The 22721-nt window shown below is 56.2% G+C and overlaps 8 protein-coding genes across 8 annotated transcripts; 5 read left to right on the top strand and 3 right to left on the bottom strand.

Annotated features, from left to right (window-relative positions):
• Positions 1-270: 270 nt before the first annotated feature.
• On the top strand, positions 271-3412 carry MKK02DRAFT_30950 (uncharacterized protein; the record flags this gene model as incomplete). Its single annotated transcript, XM_053088178.1, has 13 exons — positions 271-421; positions 740-884; positions 1251-1264; positions 1312-1448; positions 1658-1775; positions 1905-1952; positions 2007-2094; positions 2170-2333; positions 2357-2544; positions 2646-2737; positions 2776-2888; positions 3017-3213; positions 3272-3412. The coding sequence occupies 13 exons, from the start codon at positions 271-273 to the stop codon at positions 3410-3412; spliced, it is 1596 nt and encodes a 531-aa protein (XP_052941765.1).
• A 166-nt stretch (positions 3413-3578) lies between these two features.
• Positions 3579-6306, bottom strand: MKK02DRAFT_30949 (putative glycerol kinase; the record flags this gene model as incomplete). Its single annotated transcript, XM_053088177.1, has 10 exons — positions 3579-3878; positions 3938-3981; positions 4038-4185; positions 4236-4254; positions 4301-4417; positions 4463-4911; positions 4962-5094; positions 5140-5533; positions 5582-5781; positions 5825-6306. 10 exons carry the CDS (start codon positions 6304-6306, stop codon positions 3579-3581), a joined length of 2286 nt encoding a protein of 761 aa, XP_052941764.1.
• A 604-nt stretch (positions 6307-6910) lies between these two features.
• MKK02DRAFT_41626 (uncharacterized protein) lies at positions 6911-9248 on the top strand (the record flags this gene model as incomplete). Its single annotated transcript, XM_053091636.1, has 10 exons — positions 6911-7670; positions 7714-7778; positions 7826-7895; positions 7940-8021; positions 8070-8511; positions 8561-8752; positions 8808-8817; positions 8867-8985; positions 9040-9117; positions 9168-9248. 10 exons carry the CDS (start codon positions 6911-6913, stop codon positions 9246-9248), a joined length of 1899 nt encoding a protein of 632 aa, XP_052941763.1.
• Positions 9249-9590: 342 nt separating this feature from the next.
• MKK02DRAFT_41625 (pectin lyase fold/virulence factor) lies at positions 9591-11737 on the top strand (the record flags this gene model as incomplete). The annotated part of the gene is made up of 9 exons (XM_053091635.1): positions 9591-9699; positions 9746-9911; positions 9958-10113; positions 10172-10247; positions 10301-10429; positions 10484-10982; positions 11026-11144; positions 11191-11448; positions 11504-11737. 9 exons carry the CDS (start codon positions 9591-9593, stop codon positions 11735-11737), a joined length of 1746 nt encoding a protein of 581 aa, XP_052941762.1.
• A 383-nt stretch (positions 11738-12120) lies between these two features.
• Positions 12121-18087, top strand: MKK02DRAFT_21190 (uncharacterized protein; the record flags this gene model as incomplete). The annotated part of the gene is made up of 21 exons (XM_053086376.1): positions 12121-12396; positions 12453-13188; positions 13234-13417; positions 13455-13511; positions 13559-13752; positions 13802-14072; positions 14115-14202; positions 14251-14783; positions 14828-14885; positions 14932-14996; positions 15043-15077; positions 15127-15694; positions 15941-16094; positions 16138-16191; positions 16250-16351; positions 16417-16558; positions 16607-16678; positions 16723-17208; positions 17265-17592; positions 17636-17816; positions 17890-18087. 21 exons carry the CDS (start codon positions 12121-12123, stop codon positions 18085-18087), a joined length of 4782 nt encoding a protein of 1593 aa, XP_052941761.1.
• Positions 18088-18513: 426 nt separating this feature from the next.
• On the top strand, positions 18514-19341 carry MKK02DRAFT_21588 (ubiquitin-conjugating enzyme/RWD-like protein; the record flags this gene model as incomplete). Its single annotated transcript, XM_053086436.1, has 6 exons — positions 18514-18618; positions 18703-18783; positions 18835-18884; positions 18931-18993; positions 19060-19129; positions 19234-19341. Coding segments are annotated over 6 exons (477 nt in total), but the record flags the coding sequence as incomplete, so codon positions are not given.
• Positions 19342-19778: 437 nt separating this feature from the next.
• On the bottom strand, positions 19779-20858 carry MKK02DRAFT_30947 (uncharacterized protein; the record flags this gene model as incomplete). The annotated part of the gene is made up of 4 exons (XM_053088176.1): positions 19779-19928; positions 20021-20312; positions 20358-20600; positions 20788-20858. The coding sequence occupies 4 exons, from the start codon at positions 20856-20858 to the stop codon at positions 19779-19781; spliced, it is 756 nt and encodes a 251-aa protein (XP_052941759.1).
• Positions 20859-21009: 151 nt separating this feature from the next.
• Positions 21010-22574, bottom strand: MKK02DRAFT_21546 (mitochondrial cytochrome c peroxidase; the record flags this gene model as incomplete). Its single annotated transcript, XM_053086430.1, has 7 exons — positions 21010-21103; positions 21161-21244; positions 21327-21542; positions 21590-21819; positions 21866-22005; positions 22059-22314; positions 22455-22574. 7 exons carry the CDS (start codon positions 22572-22574, stop codon positions 21010-21012), a joined length of 1140 nt encoding a protein of 379 aa, XP_052941758.1.
• Positions 22575-22721: the final 147 nt, after the last annotated feature.

The following is a 22721-nucleotide window of genomic DNA, read 5'->3' as shown; positions in this document are numbered from 1 at the left end:
CGGTAACTGGCGCTTCTCGAGACTGTAAGCGCCTTCTATCCTTCACCTCTCTGGAACGGCGATCCTGGGCGTGAGCGAGCTTTCAATGCTCAGAGCTGATCACCAGGTATCGCTCCGCACTCAGCGGTCCGCCTACCGTCTGATATAGGGGCGCGTCACTCCCCACACACTCAAGCTATGCTGCCCCGTTCTGCCGACAACCTTCGCCCCTCGATCTCACATTGACTCCCGGGTACAGCCCCGTCCCGCTGCCCCCGTCCTCACTATGACATGCGGTCCCCGGCCATGGCTGCTCTGATGCGGTACGCTGGACTTCCTGGTCTCCTGAAATTAAAGCTGTCAGACAGCGGGCGCGGAGGCTGGCAAGAGGGATCACTGGGTGGCCGGAGAGGTACTATGGGGACCGGACGTCCTTTGACGGGTAAGTTCGCCATATACTCCTCACCACTTCTCATTCCATCACTCCCTATGATCGCTAGGTTAGGGATTATCACTGACCCATACAGCAGCTCATCACCCGTTTCTCATCCCTCCGCTCCCACCCATATCCCTCGCTCATCCCTCTCTTCGACTTCATCGCTAGCCGCTAGGCCATCGCCGTGGTCCCCGCGCGCGTTATCACTGCCACGCCAGCCAGCCCGGCCATCCTTCCTGGCGGCCCAAGCTGAAGGTGTATCTTAAGACTTGGCCTGGTTGGACAAGCACAGCGTACGTCTTTGGGGGAGACGCTAACGAGCAGAAAGCTGTTCCTCCCATCCCGCCCGTGTGGGTGCTCGGGCCAGCGGTGCCGCATCAACTCCATACGTACAATCATGTCCATCCCCGCATGCATACAAGCTGCCATACATAAGCAGCGGGAGCATCATCGGAAGCTATACACGCATGTGTGTCGACGTCAGGGAAGCGAGAAGAACCCGGAAGGATGCCAGATAAGGTTCGGTCTTCTCGCTTCCCCGCTCCGAATCCGGCACAGCTTTACTCATCAGATTTCGCTTCTTTCAATAACTTACAGCATCTTACCACTGTGCCAACCTACATATCACTGCCTGACCCAGCCCTAACCCTCACTTACCACTACATACGTCCTGAATCTTGTACGGTCGAAGGCCAGATAACTCCGCATCCGCCACGAAGCTCCTCATACCTCGGCGCAAAACTTTGCACCCGAGGGTCAAGTAAGATGGGTATGTCTGACCTTCCGCTGAGCTTTGTTAATGCCAGCTTGTAAAAGAAGGGAGCTGATCAAGCAGTTGGTTGCATGTCTGTGAGCCACCGTCAAAGCTGTGTAAGGGAGCATATCTGACATGTCAGTCGAACAGCTGGAGGAGGTGGTGGTGGAGGATCGGGTGGTGGCGGAGGCAGTGGCGGCGGCGGCGATGGGGGCGGCGGCGGAGGTGGTGGAGGAGGCGGAGACGGAGGAGGATACTGAAAGAACCAGGGAAAGACTTGTCCGTCTGCGTAGCTAATGTATGCACTATTGGCTTGACGGTGGAACGCGATCAGATGCATATGTTGCAATGGGAGGAGTACCGACGCCAGTGGCTGATGCTCCACTCGCAAATCATCGCGCCAACAGGCCTGGGAGAGTAAAGTCACAGCTAGTCGCGCGTGGCAGGTCGAATCGGACCGCGATGCACTGAGAGAACTGCTGACAAAGCCTGTGATGTCGGATGTACGCGATAGCGTCAATGAAGCGAAGAACACGCACAACCACGCTAGCCTAGCCTCACCGCCTCGGGAAGCATCCTTTGACGGCCGTTTCTTCCCTGGGTGTGGTGTTATATAGCTCACAGCTTCTCCAACGTCTCCTCCTCCGCCCGTTCAGTCTTCCCACATATCTTTGTCACAGCTAGAAGCCACAGACCAGCCTTAAGCGCAAGCGTATCATACGTCATACCATTCAGTACACGGAAGGCAGGCCAGGGCGAAAGTGAGAATAGCTAGCAAGATGGGTGAGTGGTCCGTGGCATTCAATAGCAAAGCGTGACCAGCCGCTGAAGGTCCAGGCAACTGCGTATCTGTAAGTCTACCCCATTCTCTCAGCCATGACTTATGTCCGCGAGCCCTGACGAAAGCTGATCAGTATCAGTCGAAGTGAGTATCAGCAACGCCACAGCGATCTGTTGCTCTTCTTAGCTAGCCATGCTAGTCACCTACTGACACTCTTAGACCCCGTGGTCGTGGTCACAGCAGCGGAGCATCCTACATAGGTGATGGTGGTGGCGGTGGCGGCACTGCTGGGAGCGGCGGTGACGGAGGAGGGGGCGGCGGGGGCGGTGGGGATGGTGGAGGAGGAGGAGGCGGAGGCGGTGGCGGAGGGGGAGGAGGGGGAGGTAGTGGTAGTTGATCACCTGAGAGGATGGGGATCTTGAGCCCCTATGGAATGATTCCGGTGCAGCCCTCGATGCGCATGATCTCAACTTTGCTGGCCTTCTAGAGTATGGTCAAGTACGTCTCCGACCGGCAGAGCCGCAGTCTGCGCCTGATCCCTTGTGTCTCTACCGCGATAGAGCGGCGGGCCCGGTGGTCGGGTATCCAATATCAGTAAGTCCCGAAGCGGAGAGGTAGCGCTCGATTGGTCTCTGAGACAGTCCTGCAACGCAGTCGTACTGCTTGGAACGTCATGCTTGAAAGGAAGGTCGCAGTCACACAGGGGTAACAAGCGAGCCTGCAAGCGGGACGTGAAAGTGAATTGCCGGCAAAGCCGCGAACATCCTTTACTGTTCTCAGTGACCGGGTCAGTGGTCCCCAGCGGACTCTTGCCTGACGGCCGAGACATTGTGTCCTCGCTTGTAATTTGCTCCGCCGGCGGTCGGCCCGTGGAGATGAGCCCGCGAAAGAGCCGGCTGCAGGCCTTCGAGACGACTGTGCAACATCTGGCGTGCTGTGTCAGCGTGTCATGACACAATGGAGTACAGCCATCTAGACGGAGCACGACGCCCATGGCTCGCTTAGCCGATTATGCACCGCCGGGCCTTGAGAGGTACATAAGTCGTCAACTCGCTCAATCTTGTAGTCCACACCGCTCATCCCATATCTCCGACCTTATCACTCCACTTCGTCACCTACCCACATAACCCTATCATCATGTCAATGTCCACCATCTTCTACGAGGGCGTCTGGGACTGCGCTTGGAATGTCCAACTCTTCAACGTGCCCTGGGCTACGACCATCGGAAGGGCGCTCGGAGTGGCTAAGGCTCTGCCTCATACCGTTCGTCCAGCCTTCCGATCGTCTGGTGAGAGTTTTCGTCGTGGACTGATAAGAACAGTGCGGTCGATACCCTGAGCATACCTGCACGCTCTCCGCGTCTAATCTAAGCGTCGACGAGCCGGAGGGAACCGCCGATAAGAAGATGGATTGGGGTGCCGCCCAGGATCTGGCGAGGACGACCGCCGCCTCTAACGCCTAGCAGTTCAGAGTTTGTCCGTTGCAGAATCAGTAAATGTCAGATGTGGTTTCCAGTCAGCTTCCTCATGCATGTGTATTCATATACCCCAAGATCTAAGCCCGCCTCCTCCACCATGCCCTAGCTGATCAATATCCCCTCCAGCCAAATGTCCTCGCTCACAAGAGCTCTAGATCTTGGTCAATCCCTCCTCCTCCTCTTCCTCCGCCTCCACCCGATCCTCATCTTCTATAGTATACCACGCCCTCGCCCTACTCACCGCCTTCTCCCACCCCTTGATCTTCCTCAGCCGCTCCTTCTCCGGCAGCTCGGGCTCAAAGGTATGTACGTCCGCCGTGTTGACTTTCGAGAGCGTTTCTGGGCGGGTGAGGTCCCAACCAAAGAGGCCGAGAGCATGGCCCGCGAGGAGGGCGGATCCGAGGGCGGTGGATTCGCGCATGGTGGGTCGGGATACTTTGAAGCCGCCGATCTGGGGGTCAGCTATGCGTGCGGGTATGTATATGTGCGCGGGAAAGAAGGGGCACGCACGTTGGCTTGGAGCTGCATGGCGAGGTTGGAGTTGGTCACTCCGCCTGCAAAATCAGCTCTGCATTTGCTGTTGGATGAGAAGAAGGACGGAAGGGCTCACCGTCAACTTTGAGAGTTTCGAGCTTCACGCCACTTTCCTTCTCGATGACGTCGAGAACAGCTCGGGTCTGGTAGCAGACCGCCTCGAGTGTTGCGCGTGCGATATGGGCAGAGGTAGTGTAGGAGGTCAAGCCGATGATCGTACCAGCCTGTCTTGTCAGCTCAGTTCAGGACAACATCCTGACCCAGAACGGCTCACCGCTTCTCGGTCCCAGTATCTGTCATGTCAGCTGCGTTACTATCACTTGGGGCTCGGCGACTTACGGTGCTAGCAGTCCACTAAAAGCAGTGACAAAGTACACGCCACCGGTGTCCTTCACGGAACCTGCCAGGTGGTCCATCTCGCTCGACTCCTCGATGAGGTTCATCTGATCCCGCAGCCTGATGTCAGCATTGACTCACACCGTCTTGAAAAGGACAACTCACCACTTGATAGCCGACCCTGCCACCGCAATACTCCCCTCCAGCGCATACACCGGCTTGGCGTTCGGCCCCGGCTGGTACGCCACCGTCGTCAACAACCCATTCTGCGACCTGACCGCCTCCGACCCGGTATTGAACAACACAAAGCTTCCTGTCCCGTACGTGTTCTTCGCCTCGCCCTTCTGCAGACACTTGTTCCCGACCAGTGCAGCCTGCTGGTCGCCGACAATCCCGGCTATTGGGACGCCGGTGAGCGGGAGCGAGAGGTTGGCGTGGATAACGCCGTACTTCTCGGCGGATGAGACGATGCGCGGGAGGATGGACTGGCGGAAGCCGAAGAAGCGGAGTAGAGGGGGGTGCCATTGCAGGGTCCGGAGGGAGATGAGGAGGGTTCGAGAGGCGTTGGTTACGTCCATGATGTGTAGACCACCGTCGACGCCGCCTGTGAGATTCTAGAGGGTCAGCTGCTGAGGCATATATTGTGCGGTGGCAGAGGACATACGTAGACTAGCCAGGAGTCGACGGTACCAAAGCACAAGTCATCGGATTCGTGCGCGTCGTGTACCTCTTTGTGGTGATCCAGCATCCACCGAAGCTTGATGGCTGAAAAGTATGTAGACAAGCGGATACCGGTCCTACAAAGTCAGCACCGACAGCCGCAAGTAGGACTACAAACTTACACATCGACCAGCCCCTCCATCCCCTTCCTCCTCTTCTTTGCCCCGGTCGGCTTTCCTCGTCCAGCCAGCCCAAGCCCCTCCATCGCTTTCCCCATCATAGCCGTCAGACCCTCCCCCTCAACCTTGCCCTCTTCCGCAAAAGCAGCCTCTTTTCCACCAGGCCCCAATTCCACACCCTCCGTTATCGGCTCATCCGCCTCCCCACTGGCTGCGTCCTCCGCCGCCTTGGCGTCCACCTCGTCATCGTCAATCTCGAGTCCTTCCTCCTCGAGCTTGGTCTCGTAGTGCCTGACTACCCCATTCGTGCGCGCGTCGTCCCATACGATGGCATTGCAAAGGGGTTTGCCGGTTGAGCGGGACCAGCAGAGGGTAGTTTCGCGCTGATTGGTGATTCCTGCGGTCATGAGCTTGATACATCACACAGAATGGCATCTAGACCCACCAATACCCTTGATGCTCTCCTTGCTCCAACCCATCCATTCCAGCTTCTCGGTCGCTTTGGTGATGCACTCCTTCATGCACTCCACCAATGTCTCCGGATCTTGCTCGTGCCAGCCTGCGTGCGGCAGAATCTGGGGGAACTCGGCTTGGTGCTCGCATATGATCTTGGCGTGGGCATCAAAGACGATAAACCGGGTAGAGCTAGCGAATCAGCTGAGTTCAAGCAAAGGGAAGGGAAACGCACGTCGTCCCGCAATCCAAACTGCCAATAAATTCCCCCGCCCGCAGCTCCCTACCTTCGTGAAAGCCATCTCCGCGCGACCGGCCTTCCTGTCCCAGCGGCAAGGTCGGGCTGCCCGCTCGGGAGAGCAGAGATGGCGTGGCGTGCCCGCTGTACTCTGCCCTGGTGATGGGCCGGGGGCCAGACGCCATACTGCTCCTCCGGGATAGGGAGACTGGCGAAGGGGACATCATACCGGTGAAACCTCCGGCAAAAGCACCAGCCACTGATGGTCTCCTCTCGGCGTTGAAGCCGCTGAGCCCCGCTGCGAAGGATGGTCGGCGTGACGAGGGCTGGGAGGAGGTCATAGCGTAATCCGAGGGGAACGCGGGCTGGAACGACGGTTCTCGCGAAGGGATGGGCGGGCGGTTCGCATCCGATCCTCGACGTTTGATAGACGGTTGCCGGCTAGGCGGTTGAGAAGGAGTGAATTGCAGATGCGCCATGTTGGTGACGGGCCTCGAGGCAGCGAGGTACCGGTACCTGTAGGAGGACAAAGGAAAGTGAGAGTTGACAGAGCAGCCTTTGAGCAGCGACTGGGAGATTTGACGCGGAATCTCGAAAACTGATGTACCAAGAGGAGCTGTTGGCGGTCTATCTGGGCCTTTTGAGGGCGGGTGTGGGGTAGAGCTCCCTAGACTTTATAGCGAGCTGCAGTAGATAGGCCAAAAAAGTTAGCTTGGTAGCTGCGGGTCTTGTACGGCTGGACCGGCCCGGTGACGCATCCCGCTGCCGGACACGCGCCGAAAGTAAAAGTCAAGTTCGCTGGTCCCGGGGGCGATCCAGACGCGTCCTTTGTTACCAGATCCGCTGGTGCGTGCCTGAGCGGCAACGGCGAGCAGTCTCAGCGGGGTGCAAAAGTCAAAGATCACCATATTGTCCGAAGGCCTGGCAGCCATCCACAGCGACAGCTCACACGCTGTGCCCGTCATGCTCAGCGGTCGTCTCTCACCTCCTATCGATAATCGCCAAAAACCATTATCGACCCCGTCGACCGTTTCCCCTAAATACAAGCGGAAATTTCGCGCAAAATCCCATCACTCCATCAGCATGCCTCCTCAGTCCGCCTACCCACTGTCTAGCATCACAGGCAACGGAGGCTTTCCACGGCCAATACGGAAACCAAAGAAGATCATCTATCTCCTCGGCGTCTTCTTTCTGCTATACTGGTTCGGCCTTCGGCATGGGCTCGGTCAGGAGCGGGTCCATACACCGCTAGGATGGGCTGTCAAGGGCGGACGACAACGAAAGAGCTCTCTGCGCTTTGACAAGCTCGGGATGGCAGTACTGGATCCACCTCCAGAAGGGGCCGAGCATCCCATCTACGAGTTGATGGAACGAGGGGAGGAGCGGTGGCATCAGCTCTTGGATGCCCAGTCTCGGACATTGGCAGGCGCGGTGGAGGAATACAAGAAGCGGTATTTCATCAGTCCGCCAGCAGGGTTCGACAAGTGGTGGGCGTTTTGCGAGGAGCACAATGTCACCATGCGGGACGAGTACAACCAATTGATGAAGGATTTACTACCCCATCATGCGCTCGCACCGGCGACCTTCATCAAGCGGTCAAAGGATCTCCAGGGCACGGATTTCAGCTACAACATGGAGGTGACGCAGAAGGCTGTCAGGATGACGGGACCGAGGGGCACGTCGGGGAGACCCAAGATGATGGAGAATTTGGTGTCGGGGTTCAGGGAGCATCTGCCGGAGGGGTTCGAGGTGAAGGTGGTGGTCAGTGATCATGACACGGGCAGCGATGTGCTGGGGCACGATCAGCGGGATAGGGCGATGGAGCTGGTCAGGGAGGGTGGACGTGAGTGTATCCTTGGACTATCAGTTTCAAGCTGACATCCCAGACTTCACAGATGCCGAGCTGAAGCACTTCGAGAATGCGGATAGGACAAAAGCTTTCGGATGGTTCGTAAGTCGCTCACTAGGTTCGCTGTGGGTGACTGCGCTGAGTAGCAGAAAGCCTGCCCTATGGACTCACCTGCCAATATCAGGCCAGGCGCTGAGAATCACACCCGCCATGAGTCGCGTGAGCTATCCTGTCGCCTTGCGCTTATCTTAGCTGACAATCAGACAAATCCTTCATACATGATCATATGCCCACCATGGACTTTTGCGAGTTTCCCGAGCTCAAGAGGCTACACGGGGCCATGTCGTGAGCTCAAAACAACCCTCTGCTTCACGACCATGGCTGATCATGCAGGATCGACTACAATCACCGCTCCAAATCTCACCTGAAACCCATCCTCGTGCTCTCCAAATTCCCCTCAGACGCCTCCTTCCAAATAACGCCAATAGAGGGCTATCTCAACCTGACAGAGGCGGACCTCCCATATGAAGGGTTCTGGGCGGAGAAGACGGATGCCAGGATGTTCTGGCGCGGAACTACGACGGGCGGATTCGATAAATGGCGAGACTGGCGGGACAGTCATCGACTACGGCTGCATCTGGATGTCAACGGTCCGAAGCCTGGTGGACCGGATGATCTGGAGGGGCGAGCAGAGGGAGGGGATGGAGGATGGCAAGAGAGGACAAGGGAGGTGATGATGCCGGATGGGAAGGGTGGGTTCCGGATGGCGAACAGGTTTGAGCGGACGCTGGGGAAGGGGTATGCGGAGGTCAAACTTGCGGGTCAGGCGTCGCAAGTGAGTCTGAGCACAGGCTCGTACGGAGGGTCATGAGCTGACTGACCAGTGCCCGACCCCAGCGCTTTGTAAGGACATCAACGACAACATCGAGTTCGGGGCTCGGGTATCACCGGAAGATGCGTACAAGTACAAGTACGCCCTCGATGTCGATGGGAACGGGTGGTCGAGCAGGTTCCATCGTCTGCTCAGCTCGGCAAGTCCGGTGATTAAGATGACCATGTTTCCGGAATGGCATATGGTGAGTGCCACTTCGCTGCATGTCTCTCGGATAGGGTCCTGGCTGACGCCCTCAGGAGTGGCTCAGTGAGTAAAAGCGGGCATGATCAAGGTGTACAATCAGCTGAAGAGGCAGTGCCGTGGTATCACTACATTCCGCTCAAACCTGACTATTCGGATCTATACGACATCATGGCGTTCTTCGCTGGCCCCATAGACGAGCTTGGCAATATCAACGAATCGCTAGGACACGATGTGAGCTCTCATTCGCCATGACTAAAGTGTCAAGGGCAAACGCTGACAATGCAGCATCTAGCGCAAAAGATCGGCGAGGCGGGACAGAGGTTCGCACTGGATCATTGGAACTGGGCCAACATGCAGGCATACGTGAGTGGACCCTCTCACTGCGGTGGTGACGTGGCCGGCACTAATTATAGCAGACATTTAGATTACTGCTCGAGCTGCAGAGACTACATTCGCTGGATCGAGAGGCGTTCACGTATCATGGTTCGGGATAATACGGTAGACAGATCTTCATCGATCATCTGGGGTACGAGTATAGATGTCTTTTTTGGGTATATGATGATTCCTGCCTTCACATTGCTGCTTTCATGCTGGACGGCCGGTGGTCCACGGCTCTCCACGAGCGACAAGCCACCGTCGCTGGGGTCAACCATGGTCTATGGCCACCTTCGCTTGATGTGGACCGATTTCTCCGAGGTTTCGCCGCGCCTCGACGCGCCCATCTTTGAGCGCGTCAGAATTTTGGCTTGACGCACTCCACCCCCTCTTGTCTATACGCAGCCCAGTACCGCCCGTCGCCCCTTCGGATAGCAGGAGGAGATCGTCCGGATCCGCCCATGCTCCTCTACGCCCTTATTGCAGGCCTGCTACCGGCTGCTCTGGCCGTTACCACGCCATGTCTTCCCTCCGGCGATGAGACGGCTATCAACTCGGCGTTGACCAAGGGTACGTCCACCACGCTATATGTATACTCCGCAGAGCTGATGGACAGGTGGGAAGGGCGCCACAGTGACTCTCTGCCCGGGCTCGGTACATCGCCTGAACTCGACAATCTACTTCACGGCTCCCCGCCAGACGCTCACGACGGAGGGTAACCCGACTGGGCGGGATAGGGCGCTACTCGTCGTCGAGGGTCCAGACCAGGCTACTGCAGTCCAGTGAGCTTTATAACGATATCGAGCGCTACATAAGCTGACAGGACAGGGCGGACTGCAAGAAGTGCTCAGGTGCGGTCATCAGATCGCTCGAGGTGGATGGGAACCGGCCGAACCTGCTTCGTGTGAAGCTGGGCGGAGCGCTGCTGGAACTCGGGAATGCGGACGATCAGATGGTCCGAGATTGTAGGCTGTACGAACCAAGGTGAGCTGAGCCCGTCATATCGTCGCAGACAGAGGGGAGCTGAGAGCTGACGAGATAGAGGGTGGAGTGCTCTGCATTTCCGGGAAGGGGACGATAAGCAATGTACAAGAGGGACTATATTGAATAATGAGATCGTGAGCGGGACCCACGACGACATTGGTTATGGAAGATAGCTGATGGCTGATAGGGACCATGTGGGGAGGAGTGGGATGACGATTATGATGGAGTAGTGGAGCTAGGGCTGGCGGCACCATGGGGTTTCCCTCGGGCAGATGGTATCAGTCTGGCCTGCAAGGACTCCACTGTCAAACGCAATGTGAGTTCGCCTTTGGGTAAAGTTCATGCCGATCAAGCCAAGATGACCTCTCAGATCATATACGACGCTACAGACGGCGCTATCGTCCTATTCGGCTCCTCTGGGTCCATCGTCTCACACAATCAGATCTTCTCCCGCACTCGTGTAATATTGGGCGGTATCAACCTCGTCGACTATCCCCCATGGGAAGGCGACTACACCCGGGTCATCGTCCAGCACAACACCCTTACCGCTCACGGCGGCTACATCAAGGCCGGGATCGTCATCGGTACCGCGTCCTGGTCGGACGATACCGAGACGACCGTCTACGGCGCCACAGTCACCGACAATCAATTCCGAGGCGGTCATTTCGGGTACGGATTGGTCGTTTCGTCCGCAAAAGACTTTACGGTGCTGCGGAATACGGTCTCGGACGATGCGGCGTTCAGTGGTGTGCCGGGACCGAAATGTCCGAGGGCGCCGGGAAATGGAAAACCGACGGCGTTCTTGATCAATAGAGGAAGCTCGGAGGGGGTGTATCAGGACAACTTTGTCAATGGCGAAGTGCAGTATAGTGAGTCCGTCGTCGATAGGTCCAAGGCAGAGCTGATTGCTAGTTATCTGTATCGACCCAGTGCCTGTCAGAGGTCAGCCGTATAAGCCATGGCGACTCCGTGACGCGCCTCAAGCAATCGCGCTGAAACAGGCGTCAGACCCAAAATCTCAAGCTATTGTCGTCAGTCCCTTCTTGTCATCCGTATTAGAATTTTGCTGATCTTCAGAATGCCCGAGTCGCAGACGCACTAGTCAAATATCAGTCGACCCTTCTCGCCCACCTCCAGCTACTCTCGGATCGGCTCGACTCGGTCGACCCTTCCGCTCAAGTCGCACATACCCCGCAGGCGCTTTCGGGAGATCAGATTGCAGTCATCATGAAGCGTATAGATGCGCTGGAGAAGGGGGAGAAGAAGGTCCGGGCCGAAGTCGAGGGAGTACGGGAGGACTGGGGGACCATGTCGGAGGAATGGAAACGAAGCTCGGTGAGTTCCGGTCGGATCAATCTGCGTTGCTGAAGGTGGCTGGCTAATGAGGCAGACTGATCAGAAACCTATACTTGAATACATCTTCCGCTCCGTTACTTCCCTAGACCACACATCTGACAGTCAATCACCCCGAGCGAACCTGGCCAATTCGATACAAAACGGCCTCGGAGGTCAGCTCTCGGGCACACTGGCGACGGTGGGCGCGTTCGGGGCGATGGTGGTGGGTGCGTCAGTGCTGGTGCGGCGGTGGCGGGGGAGAAGGGACAAGGGAGCCAAGATCCGCTGAGTCAAGGGAGGGTGAAGGGGATCTATTGGGTACGTATCTTGCTTGTATCATTAGGGGCATAGATGGATCTAGATGCTTTCAAGCACTGACGTGGAGGCTACTTACACTGACTCCTGCTGAAGGTCTTGGCATGTCGAGCCCACCACTAGCGTCGAGTTACCTTGTCCGTTTCCTCCGTGCTTATGCCCCTGTAGCTCTGACGCAAAGGAGTGCGCCAGCTCAAAGGGAGCGGCGCTCGCTTACTGGGCGTGTGGTGGCCCTTCGCTTCCAGGCTCTAATAGATCCTTTCACCGCTGCTCATTGTCTTGTCCTCCTCATGCGCTGTTGAGCGACTAAAATTCGACTTCCACGGGTCATCCGCCTCTCTTTCCAATCGGTTCAAGATGTCAGAACCGTCTTCCCATTCGGCTACCACGTCTCCATGGCTGGTAGTGGCACAATCAGTCCTCCTCGCAGTGCTCGTGCTCTTCACGCTATGGTCACTTGCGCACATCAGGGCGACATCCAACAAGCGCGAAGGCAGCCACGTCCGCCTCCCGGACGAAACCCACGCCCCTGCCACCCGCCTTGAGGACTTCGATCGAAAGCTGCTGGAGAAACTCGACGATACCCCGATCGATGACGGGGACTTCGTTGATGAGGATGCTTTCTGGTCCCGAGTGAGTCTTGCGCTGCTTTGGGCACCGCTGGCTGGTACTTGGGCTGACCACATCAGATCGCTCCCTGGCGCATCGCACTCCTCCTGTCTATCCTGGCATCCATCGGCATGCAAGGTCTACGGAGCTACAAGATCTTCATCGCACCCGGACCGGTTTCTACTTGGGCACTTGTGCCTACTGTGCTCATGGTATGCGTGCAATCTTACCAGTTCGCAATCGCTATCCTTTACCTCTCGGTCTCCAAAGTGGACTTTCACATGTCGCTCACCTGGCACCTCTTCACCATTACGGCGCTTCACCTGATACACACTTACCTCTTGACTTTTGGGCGATATCTTGCCCGGAGCGACAATTCTCCTCTCACTCCAACCGAGTATGTCTCGGTCGGTCTGGCACTCCTGTGCTGGCTCATCGCCGGTGTCATCCCCTGCGAGCCCCGGCGTCGAGCCGATCTCAGCAAAGTGTATACCGCGGCGGTCGAAAAGGCGATGAATGATGAGCAAACAATCCTCTCGCCATCGAGCAATACCTCGAATATGCTCTCCGAATACTCGGTCGGTATCATCTCACAAGCCCTGATGCTTTGGGTCACACCCGTCCTGGTCGGTATATCCAAATCGGAGCAGATTGACGTACAGGATCTACCTGGCGTACATCAGTCCATTCGCGCACAACCGACGGTCGAGAACGCCTCGAGGTATTCGACGGCACAAGCATCTTCAAAGCGTTTCGGTTCGACCTTGGCGGTCTTGTACAAGATATGGCTTCCGCAGTGGCGGACGGCATTGGCAGGTCAGTCACTACCCGATGAGTCGAATGAGAGCTGATAATTCACAGCTATTGCTATCGCGTTGTTGTCGGTGCCGGTCTGGTATGTGCCCCATCTGGCTCTGCAGAACGTCCTGTATAGCTTGGAGCAGGACGGCAACCGCCGCAGTGCGGCAGCATGGGGCATTATCCTTGTCATCAGCAGATTGGCTGTCATCATCCTCCGCATGATCGAGACGAACTTGTGCGTGCTGTCACTCCCGATCGCGACGATCGTACTCACTGCGCAGTCATTCCACCTACTTTACACCTCGAGTCAGGACCTTCGCGCGATACCTGCTTTACAGGTGAGTCATCTCGTTTGCACTTCACGCCGGATGCTGACTTCTTCAAGCAAGATTTTGACGCGGAATATCTTCGCACAAGCGCATTCGGGGACTAGGAAAGCAGTCACATCCAAAGCTGACGTGCTCAATCTTGCGTCCACTGATTCTACCGCCATTGGGCACCTCGGGATCACTGTCATGAACCTGGTACGGTGCCAACTGGAGTTGGTCCTCGGTGGGATGTATGTCTGGCTCCTACTCGGTACGTTGTTATCACCCAGTATACTACCTATCACTACTGATGTGCCCAGGCCCGTCGGGTCTATGGGGACTCTCAACTTTGCTTATCACTTCCGTCCCGGCCTATTTCATCACCAAGCTCCAATATACAATCTTCGAGAAGCGGCTCGCTGTATCCGACAAGAAGATCTCACTGATGCAGGAGGCGGTTCAAAGCATCTTTATGATCAAGGTCATGGCCGCTGAGCGATTCTGGTACAAACGCATTCGGGACGTACGGGATCTCGAGTTCAGGCGTCTCACGCAAGCGAGGATGCTGGGATTCATCTCCGGGATGCTATAGTACGTCTGCTTCTCAGCCTCAGGCTTCACTGACTATGATAGCTCAGCTTCACCAACGATCATCGTCGTTGTTGCCTTTGCTCACTATACCCTCATGTCCAAGAATACGCTGAGCGCTACCATCGCTTTTGTAAGTCCTCGCCCGCTCGGAAACAGCAAGTAGACCTGATTCGGCTAGACTTCAATCGCCGTCTTTGAGCAGCTCCGCCCTGTTCTTATGGGTGTCCCCAAGCGAATGGCAGATTGCCTCCAGGAAACTCTCTCAGCCAAGCGCATTGGCGCCTTCCTGGATGCCGGGAACGTCGAATATATGCAGGAGCCGCATGCCGAGGGAGCTAATGCCGAGCTCATCGAGCCGCTCATGGTCAAGGGCACAGTCGCCTGGTACGACGACAGTATGACCTACCAGAATGGTCCCGCAGTCCACGAAAATCCTCTGAACTCACCCTGCCAAGCATCCTTCAGACTACAAGATGTTGACATCAAATTCCCCCGCGGTGAAATTTCACTCATTGCCGGCAAATCGGGATCCGGAAAGACGCTCCTGCTCTTGGCGCTTTTGGGCGAGGCGCACCTCGTTGACGGCTACATCACATACGTGCCTTCCGCGATGATGGACCCGGATGTCGCCAAGACTGACTGCTGGTATCTGATTCCCAACAGTACGGCCTATGTGCCTCAGACAGCTTGGCTGCAAAGCCAGAGTATCCGGTATGTGATACTCCGCGGCTACCCTCGCATGGCTGATTGTACAGAGACAACATCCTGTTCGGTCTCCCCCTCAACATGAAGCGCTACCGAGATGTCCTATACGTGAGCGCCGGGTGTGCGTCTACAAAGCGAGGCTCATCACTATCAGGCTGTTGGACTGTTGCCTGATCTAGAACTCTTGGTGGACTCGGACTTGACTGAGATAGGAGAAAGGTGAGTCGGATGCTGCCAGTTTGATGGTCTGTGCTAATATTGTCAGGGGCAAGATCTTGTCTGGCGGACAGAAAGCTCGAGGTCGGCCCGTGGAAGACTCCGCAGTGTAGGGCTAGCTGACCATAGAAAGTCAGCCTTGCCAGGGCTGTATACTCACGTGCCTCTATCGTCCTTCTCGATGATGTCATCTCAGCAGTAGACGCAGAGACATCCGCTCATATCGTCAAGTATTGTCTGGAAGGCCCGCTCATGGCGAATAGGACCGTCATCATCGCCTCTCACGCTGTTGAGGCTCTCGCGCCAATCTCCAAGAAATCCATCTTTCTCGACGCCGGCTGTTTGGTCTGGCAAGGCTGCGGTAGTGACCTACTCACATCGGAGCACATGGCGCACCTGAAAACTCAGTCTCCAACCCAAACCACTGAGGACGTTGTCGAGGGGAAGCTGACTTCTGCTGACGGTCTCGGCAGACGGTGCAGCATACAGACGTATACAGCAGACAGCTTCGAAATCAAGGAGGCCCTTTCAAGAACGCCCAAGCACCTCGTACTGGATGAGCTTAGATCGAAGGGCAACATCCAGACCAAATTCTGGAGAGAGATTGTCGCGTTCAATGGTGGACCTTTCTTCTACTTCGTCCTCGTTGTCTTTCTGCTGGCCAGCACCTTGTTTCCCATCGCGGAGCGTCGAGTTCTGGAGTAGGTCCACGCAGCACGCTTGTAAGCCTGACCACCACACTGACAATTAGGCTATGGACGCACGAAACCTCACAAACAATATCAGGCGGGAAGCACGCCGTCTTCTGGGTTACACTGTATGCTGGAGTGAGCAGTAGCTTTTGGTGTTGGAAACATTTGCTTACACAGTAGCTGTCATCTGCCAATATCGTGTCTGACACCTTGTTTGGTATCTGGCGCTTCATAGGCGCAATCAGGGCAACGAAGAGAGCGGGTCCCGCCTTACCGCACGCCATCCAAACAGTTCCAGCTGATTCACCAGATTCACTCGGAGATGCTATCAGCTGTACTCTGCGCGAAGATGGCCTTCTTCACCAGGACTAGAGCGGGCTCTATCATCCAGCGCTTTGGCAAAGATCTGGTAAGCCTACAGTGACACACAGCCCGGCAGCACTTGCTGACAGAGTCCGACCGATGTCCTAGACTGCTCCGAGAGGATGGGAGAGACCGCCCAGAACGTGCTGACTAGCGAGTTCTTCCTTATGATAGAACGATCGGAGGGTGAAGTAAGCCCAGACTGACACCTTAGTCGTGATCGCTCTAGCTTCAGTAGCTTATTACGGAGGCTGGCTATTCATCGCAATCACGTTGATGGTCTTTACCGCACTTTACAAGCCGGTGAGTCTCCGAGCTTGTTTTCTCTCATGTTCGCTGCCGAGGGCTGACGCTGACATATATTGTAGACCATATGGTATCGAAGTGCGGGCTTGCAGAATCGCCGTCTAGATTCCGTCCTTCCCGGTCCTCAGAACGCTATCTACGCAGAGACCCTCGCTGGTACTGCGGTCATCCGCGCGTTCGGCGTTCAGTCGATCTTTGTCAATCGTCAGTGACGACGAAGTCTGAGACTGGGAATCACTAACTGTGCCTTAGATTTGCTGCGTAACTTGAACCTACAGATCACCACGTTCGGTTGGCGGATGTACATCGCTCGATGGCTGCAACGTATGCTCCTCGCAATGTCGATCTCAATCAGCTGATTCAGCCAGTGCATGTTCAGCTGTTGGACATTGCGGTCATTGCTACCGCTCTTTTTGTCATTCTGACTAATGATCATATAAGTGCCTCAACAGCGGGCTTTATCCTGGCCTTCGCGGGCACGGTATCGAGCCAAGCGAATCAGCTTCTCGTACTTATACGGGACTTCGAACTCGACGCTGTGAGCCTCGAGCGCACATCGGAGTTTCGCCATCTTGAGCAAGAAGTATATGGCCAACGCTTGGACTTACCGGAGCCAGTCTCGACCTCCGAAGTATACCGGGAGTGGCCACGTACGGGGAACGTAGAAATCGACGGGCTGTCGGCTCGATACGGGCCTGACTTGCCTGAAATCTTGCATCGGGTCAGCTTCTCAATACAGAGCGGCCAGAGGGTGGGCATAGTCGGCGCCACAGGTAGTGGAAAAAGCACGCTCGCCAAGGCTCTATTCAGCTTTGTTGATGTCACAGCTGGCAGGATACTGATCGATGGACTGGGTGAATACTCTCGCCCTTCATCCTCACTAATGACACGATACTGACAGCCATTGTAGATATAGCGGATATCCCCCTCAACAAGGTACGCTCCGAGCTCGGCATCATCGCGCAAGACCCGATTCTGCTATCCGGCACGCTTCGCCTCAACCTCGATATCGAGGGCAAGTACATCGATGAACAGCTATACGACGCCCTCCATCAAGTCCAGCTCGTCAAGAAGAAGGGGTGTCCAGGCTCCAGCGGTATCGCTCCCGTTGAGGACGAGGCCGTCAATCCAGTCACTCTCAGTCCAGCGTCGTCCTCCGCCACTGTGGTGATCGAGCAAGACGAGGCCATCAGCATCTTCAACAACCTGGACTACGAGATCTCTTCGGGCGGCGACAAGTCAGTGGACCATACGATGACCATGGGAGTGCTGACTTTGTAGCTTGTCTGCCGGTCAGAAACAGCTCGTTGTACTGGCCCGGGCACTGCTGAAGAAGCACAAGATCCTGATCATGGACGAAGCCACAGCGAGTATCGACTCGGCAACTGATGCGGAGATCAGCCGGGTAGTCCATGAGGAATTCGAAGGGGCCACTATCCTTATCATTGCGCATCGTCTACGGGTAAGTCCATCGATTCGACGTCCCCCGGGCCGAAGGATGGCCGGCTGTTCGATCTTTGCTGATACCAACCTAGACTATCATCCCCTGCTCCACCATCCTCGTTATGGACAAGGGCACCATCGTCCAGCAAGGTCCTGCCTACAGCCTGGTCAGACAGGAAGGCAAGTTCCAACAATTGTGTATGGCGGCTGGTATGGAAGAGTACCACCAGCTCGTGGCGATGGCCGAGAGAGAGGCGAAGAAGAATCAGCTGGTCGATGTTGACCTGTGACGAGCTCTCATGAGTTTCTATTGTGCAATATGTATACCTATCGATCTCAGCACGTAGGACTGCAACGTGATCAGCTAGCCGACAACACGAAGGCAGGCCTGAGGCCTGAAGGTGCGCCACACAGCTTGGGCTGCGCCACTGAGCAACACATTCCTTGTGCGGAATCAGATTCTGACGCAAAACGTCATGGCCTCACCATGAGAGTGCGTTTCATCTTCTCTTTGCTCTTCATCTTTGCTTCGCTTGATACAACATACTTCAGCCCGCCCGCTGGTCGGAGACATACTACAGATCAGCCAGATCCCTCCAGATCAATCTCACTACTCGACATTCATAAAGGAAAATGGCGTCCAGCGCAACCCGTCGTGTCCAAAAGGTGGGTAATGATTCTGCGCGGGATGCTGGCCGTAAGGAATATACGCTGATTTGGCGCAGGAGCTCGCTGAGCTCATGTCTCAACCCCCAGACAACATCAGCGTGGTCCCGAACGAGAACAACTTGGCATCATGGGAAGTAACGATCACTGGACCGGTAAGTCATCCCTTGGACCTTCTTTTTCGGCACCTCACGCGACCGGTCCGTAAATCCTTTGTGGAATCAAGCTGACTTAAGCAGCCTTCGCCATCACCATATAGCGGCGGTAAATTCAAGCTGGGCGTGGAATTCGGTTTGGACTACCCCTTCAAAGCACCTCAGGTGAGTCTTGGATGGAATGGTGTGGCTGGCGGAAACTGCTGACAGCCATAGATCAAATTCAAGACGAAGATGTACCACCCCAACATCGACAGCGACGGAAGGTGAGCTTTGTCGGTCGGGGACAGGGATCATAAGCTGACCTGACAGTATCTGTATGGGTATGCTGAAAACGGACCAATGGAAACCATCAACAAAGATGCAACACGGCAAGTTTTGCGCTTCACTATGCGTTCTACTGATGTCTGACCGAGCCTAAAGTATTCCTAGCTAATCCAGTATAGTTTTCTTTGCTCTGTATGATCTCATTGAAACACCCAATCCCGACGACCCCCTCGTTTCCTCCATCGTAAGTACAGCTTTCCATGCCCGCTTGGATGACCGCTGTCTCAGCGGACCGGTGTACCGCGCGGGTTTATGCAAGGTGGAACCTGAAGAGCTGACATTTTGCAGGCTGAACAATATCGCACAGATCGCCCGAGCTTCGACAAGAAGGCAGCGGAATATACCAGACAAGTGAGAGGCTTTTCGAACAGGGCATCGAGACGAACCATAAGCTGACGGCGAAGTATGCGTCATAGGACTTTCGTGTGTTGGTGCAGGTCAGTCATTGGGTAGATGGATAGCGCTCGGTGGTGCTGGAGCAGTGGGAAGCAAAGACCTCGATGGTGGCGTCGGCTTTCGTGTTTCCGGGACAAGCGGGCGCAGCATATGCATTCATCGCTGGGAGGCCAAACGTGACATGATCACCGAAGCAGATATTGTCGTCGGCACTACGCTCCGCGAATGACTCGCTCAGTACTGACCCGCTGATCACTGAAAGCTAGCATAGGCCGCAAATGCGAACATCGCAACTGGATATTTCCCGCGATTAGCCACACTCTGCCAAGACTAAAAACATACATCAGGCGGGAGACCCCAGAGCACGTCATAAGGTGGGAGATAAGTGATCCGGAACGAGCGCCTTGATTGCGCTGAGATGAGGCAGCCTTCTCGGATCATTGGGCCTCCCCGGTGTCCGTCTCGACCGACTTCCTCGCTCGAGCGGCGGCGTTGGCAGAAACCAATGCGACCCAGGATCTGCCGTCACGCTCGCTCTTGTCGGGATACCTTCGGTAAGCACTGCCAGTATCGCACACGAAGCAGGACTGGATAGTCAGCAGCGTTCGAAGTAGGCAATGTTTAACACAGCAAAGCTTGGGTGGCGAGGATGCAGGAGGATCCGCCTAGAAGGACGTACACGTTTTCCGGTCCGACACTCATGACCACCGTCCATCATTTCCTTCCGGATCTCTTGGTCGGTCGTTTCTGCAGGCACGCCGGTCAAGCAGCCATCGTCCTGCCCACAGCTCCAACCAGGGGGTATCACAGTGCATGTCTCGTTGGTGTCGGCGGACGCAGTCGCCGTCTTGCTGATCTGCACGGGCTGATTGTGACCGGATCTCTCTTCGCACGGATTCACAGTCTGCCCGGCATTCTCGAGCGTATCTTGTGAGCTGACAGACCCACCTGCGGTGCATCGGCTCGAAGGTCTAGGACACGTCAGCTTGCAATTGGTATTTGGCTGGCAGGCCTACACTCTGGAGACCACGGCATCACAGACAGGCCGGACGGAGAGTCGCTCATCATCCGGATCCAATGGGGCGTCGTCGTCGACATCCCAGTCAATGACCAAGCCGCGTGGGTTCGGGGGTTCCCTGGACAAACGGGAAGAATCCGGGTCCCACTCGCGGGTCGGTCTGGCGTCGCGGGGCTCAGCGGTCTTGTGGAAGGGCATGGGCGAGATGTCAAAAAAGTGCAGCACAGAGGGGTGTGAGATCCTTCAGGGGGAGCATTCTCTTGCTTATACGTATGGTCATCCGACCGGGACCCAGCGCGGTCTCCTTTATGCTGCACAGCCTTGACAGCACGCCACGGTGCATTTAGCTGACACGCGTATCAACCCGATGGGAGTGAAAGGGGGCTCAGGGGTGGGAGATGAGAAAGGATCTCGTCGGTGGGACGCACGGACGATAAGAGACCTTCTTCGAGAAGACCGTTTGCGGTCGACCGATGACAGTGACTGCTTCGCGTGACATGAGTAGGCATCAGTATCCTACCATACTCGGCTCATCTGCTTGAGTTCCACACTCCAGCTCCTACATATACCGAGGCATACCCAGATGCATCCCAAATCTAACGTCAATCTATCGTCTTCACCACCTACCCCCTCTCACCCTTTTACTTCCTCTACTTGGCCTCACCGCCCATGTGCCACGACTGCGATGGGAACTGCGCCTTGGGCACACCGAGCTCGAGGAGCTTACTGTACGCGTCGGAGAAGCTGACCGTCAGCATAGTTCTCATTTGTGCATTTCAACCGTCGTTGACCTAGACTCACTCCTTGAAGAAGACCCCCTCGTCCTTGGCGTACTTCTCGGCGTACTTGCGGAAGCTCCTGTCCTTGATCAGAGCCATGTCGGTGCTGGTACGTCAGCCCTGTCCTCCCCCACGAATTCTGGGCGGATTTTTCGGATTTTTTTCGAAAATTCGAAGATTAAACTCACGGCAGCATCATCAACGATTTGGTCTTCTTGTCCTCGTACTGCGCAGGTCCGTTCCACTTGCGCCATTTCCAGCCCTCATTTAGCAGGAGGTCGAAATAAGCGTTAGAGAAGGTGGTAGGGGAGAACGACCATGGTCCCTCAAAGCCGGACCGGTCAGTGTGGCATCGGCCGAGAGCGTGTGCGCCGGAAAGAGCGACGATCTCCTGGTCGTTGAAGCTACGCAGTCAGCTCGTATCATGAAGGCTCAGTATGCGTTAACTCACCCCATGCGGTTGAAGATGAACCTCAGGTGGTCCTCGGCCTGAGCGGCATCCGGGAGACGACCGTCGGGAGTGACGTGGTGCTCAAACCCGTCGATTCGGCCAGCCCTCCAAGGGATGGTAGGTCCGCCCGACTCCTGTACGGCAACAACACCGCCGAGGGTCCAGAGGTCACCATACGAGATCCATGGGAACTTGGCCTTGATCTTCTCCATGTGATCCCGGGCGTAGTTCTGCGGATCAGCGGAGGCTCAAGCACGTATGCGACCAACGACTCACCAAGCCGTTGTTCGCGCCGTGTGCAGATTCAGGCTTGAAGCGCATGGTGGCGTAGTTGGATCCACCAGTCTTGTCCTTGTCGTCGTAGGTACCGGAGCAGTGCCACGCGAGACGGACGAGGACGGGAGCGACCGAGCCATCTTCGGGCGTCAGCTGAATTCCTCCCGACAGCTCGGAGGAACGCTAAGCTTACCATCGTAGCCCTCGACCTCAAGCGACTCGGCGATAGCATCATACACCTTCTGGTAATCGGCCTGGCTCTTGGCGATACCAGTCTTCTGCTCCACGGCCTGGACAGCGCCCTTGGCGGCAGTTCCAATCTCCTTGGCGGTATCTTGGGCGGACCCGTCGGTGCCGAAGAAGAGGTAAGCGGCTCCGAGGGCAGCGATACCGACACCACCAAGGAGGTAGGGGACGGATGATGCTCCTGGGGGCTGCGAAGGGGGCTGCTGAGTCAGCTCACGCTGCCAAAGCGCATCGAGCTGCGACAGTCCTGCCGCCGATTTTTCGCCTAGAGCTTCCCGCGCTCGCATCTCTTTGTACTTCTCATGTGCTCGACCGGCAGAGACTTGGCAGAACTCGCACTCACCAGCTCGGGTCCACCACCGGTCGCGAACCTCCGCTTCATGACCTGGCCTCGGGCATGGACGAGGCTAGCGGACCTCCTTGCGCATACAGCGCGGGCAACGGGGGCGAAACGGAGCGACATGATGACTGACGTTCGTGTATAGAGTAGATAGGTGCGTGAAGGAAGGTAACAAAAGTTGAAGAGGGAGAGAGATAAGGGGGCTGTGATTGGGTGCTGGACGCGACTAGCTATACTCCGCCAACGCCGGCCGGCCTCTGCCGTCGGCAA

The sequence above is a fragment of the Dioszegia hungarica genome (genome assembly GCF_025882075.1).
Source record: "Dioszegia hungarica strain PDD-24b-2 chromosome Unknown MKK02contig_32, whole genome shotgun sequence".
Classification (NCBI taxonomy): Eukaryota; Fungi; Basidiomycota; class Tremellomycetes; order Tremellales; family Bulleribasidiaceae; genus Dioszegia; species Dioszegia hungarica.
Note: the sequence above shows the minus strand (reverse complement) of the source record. Positions and strands in the feature narration are given on the sequence as shown.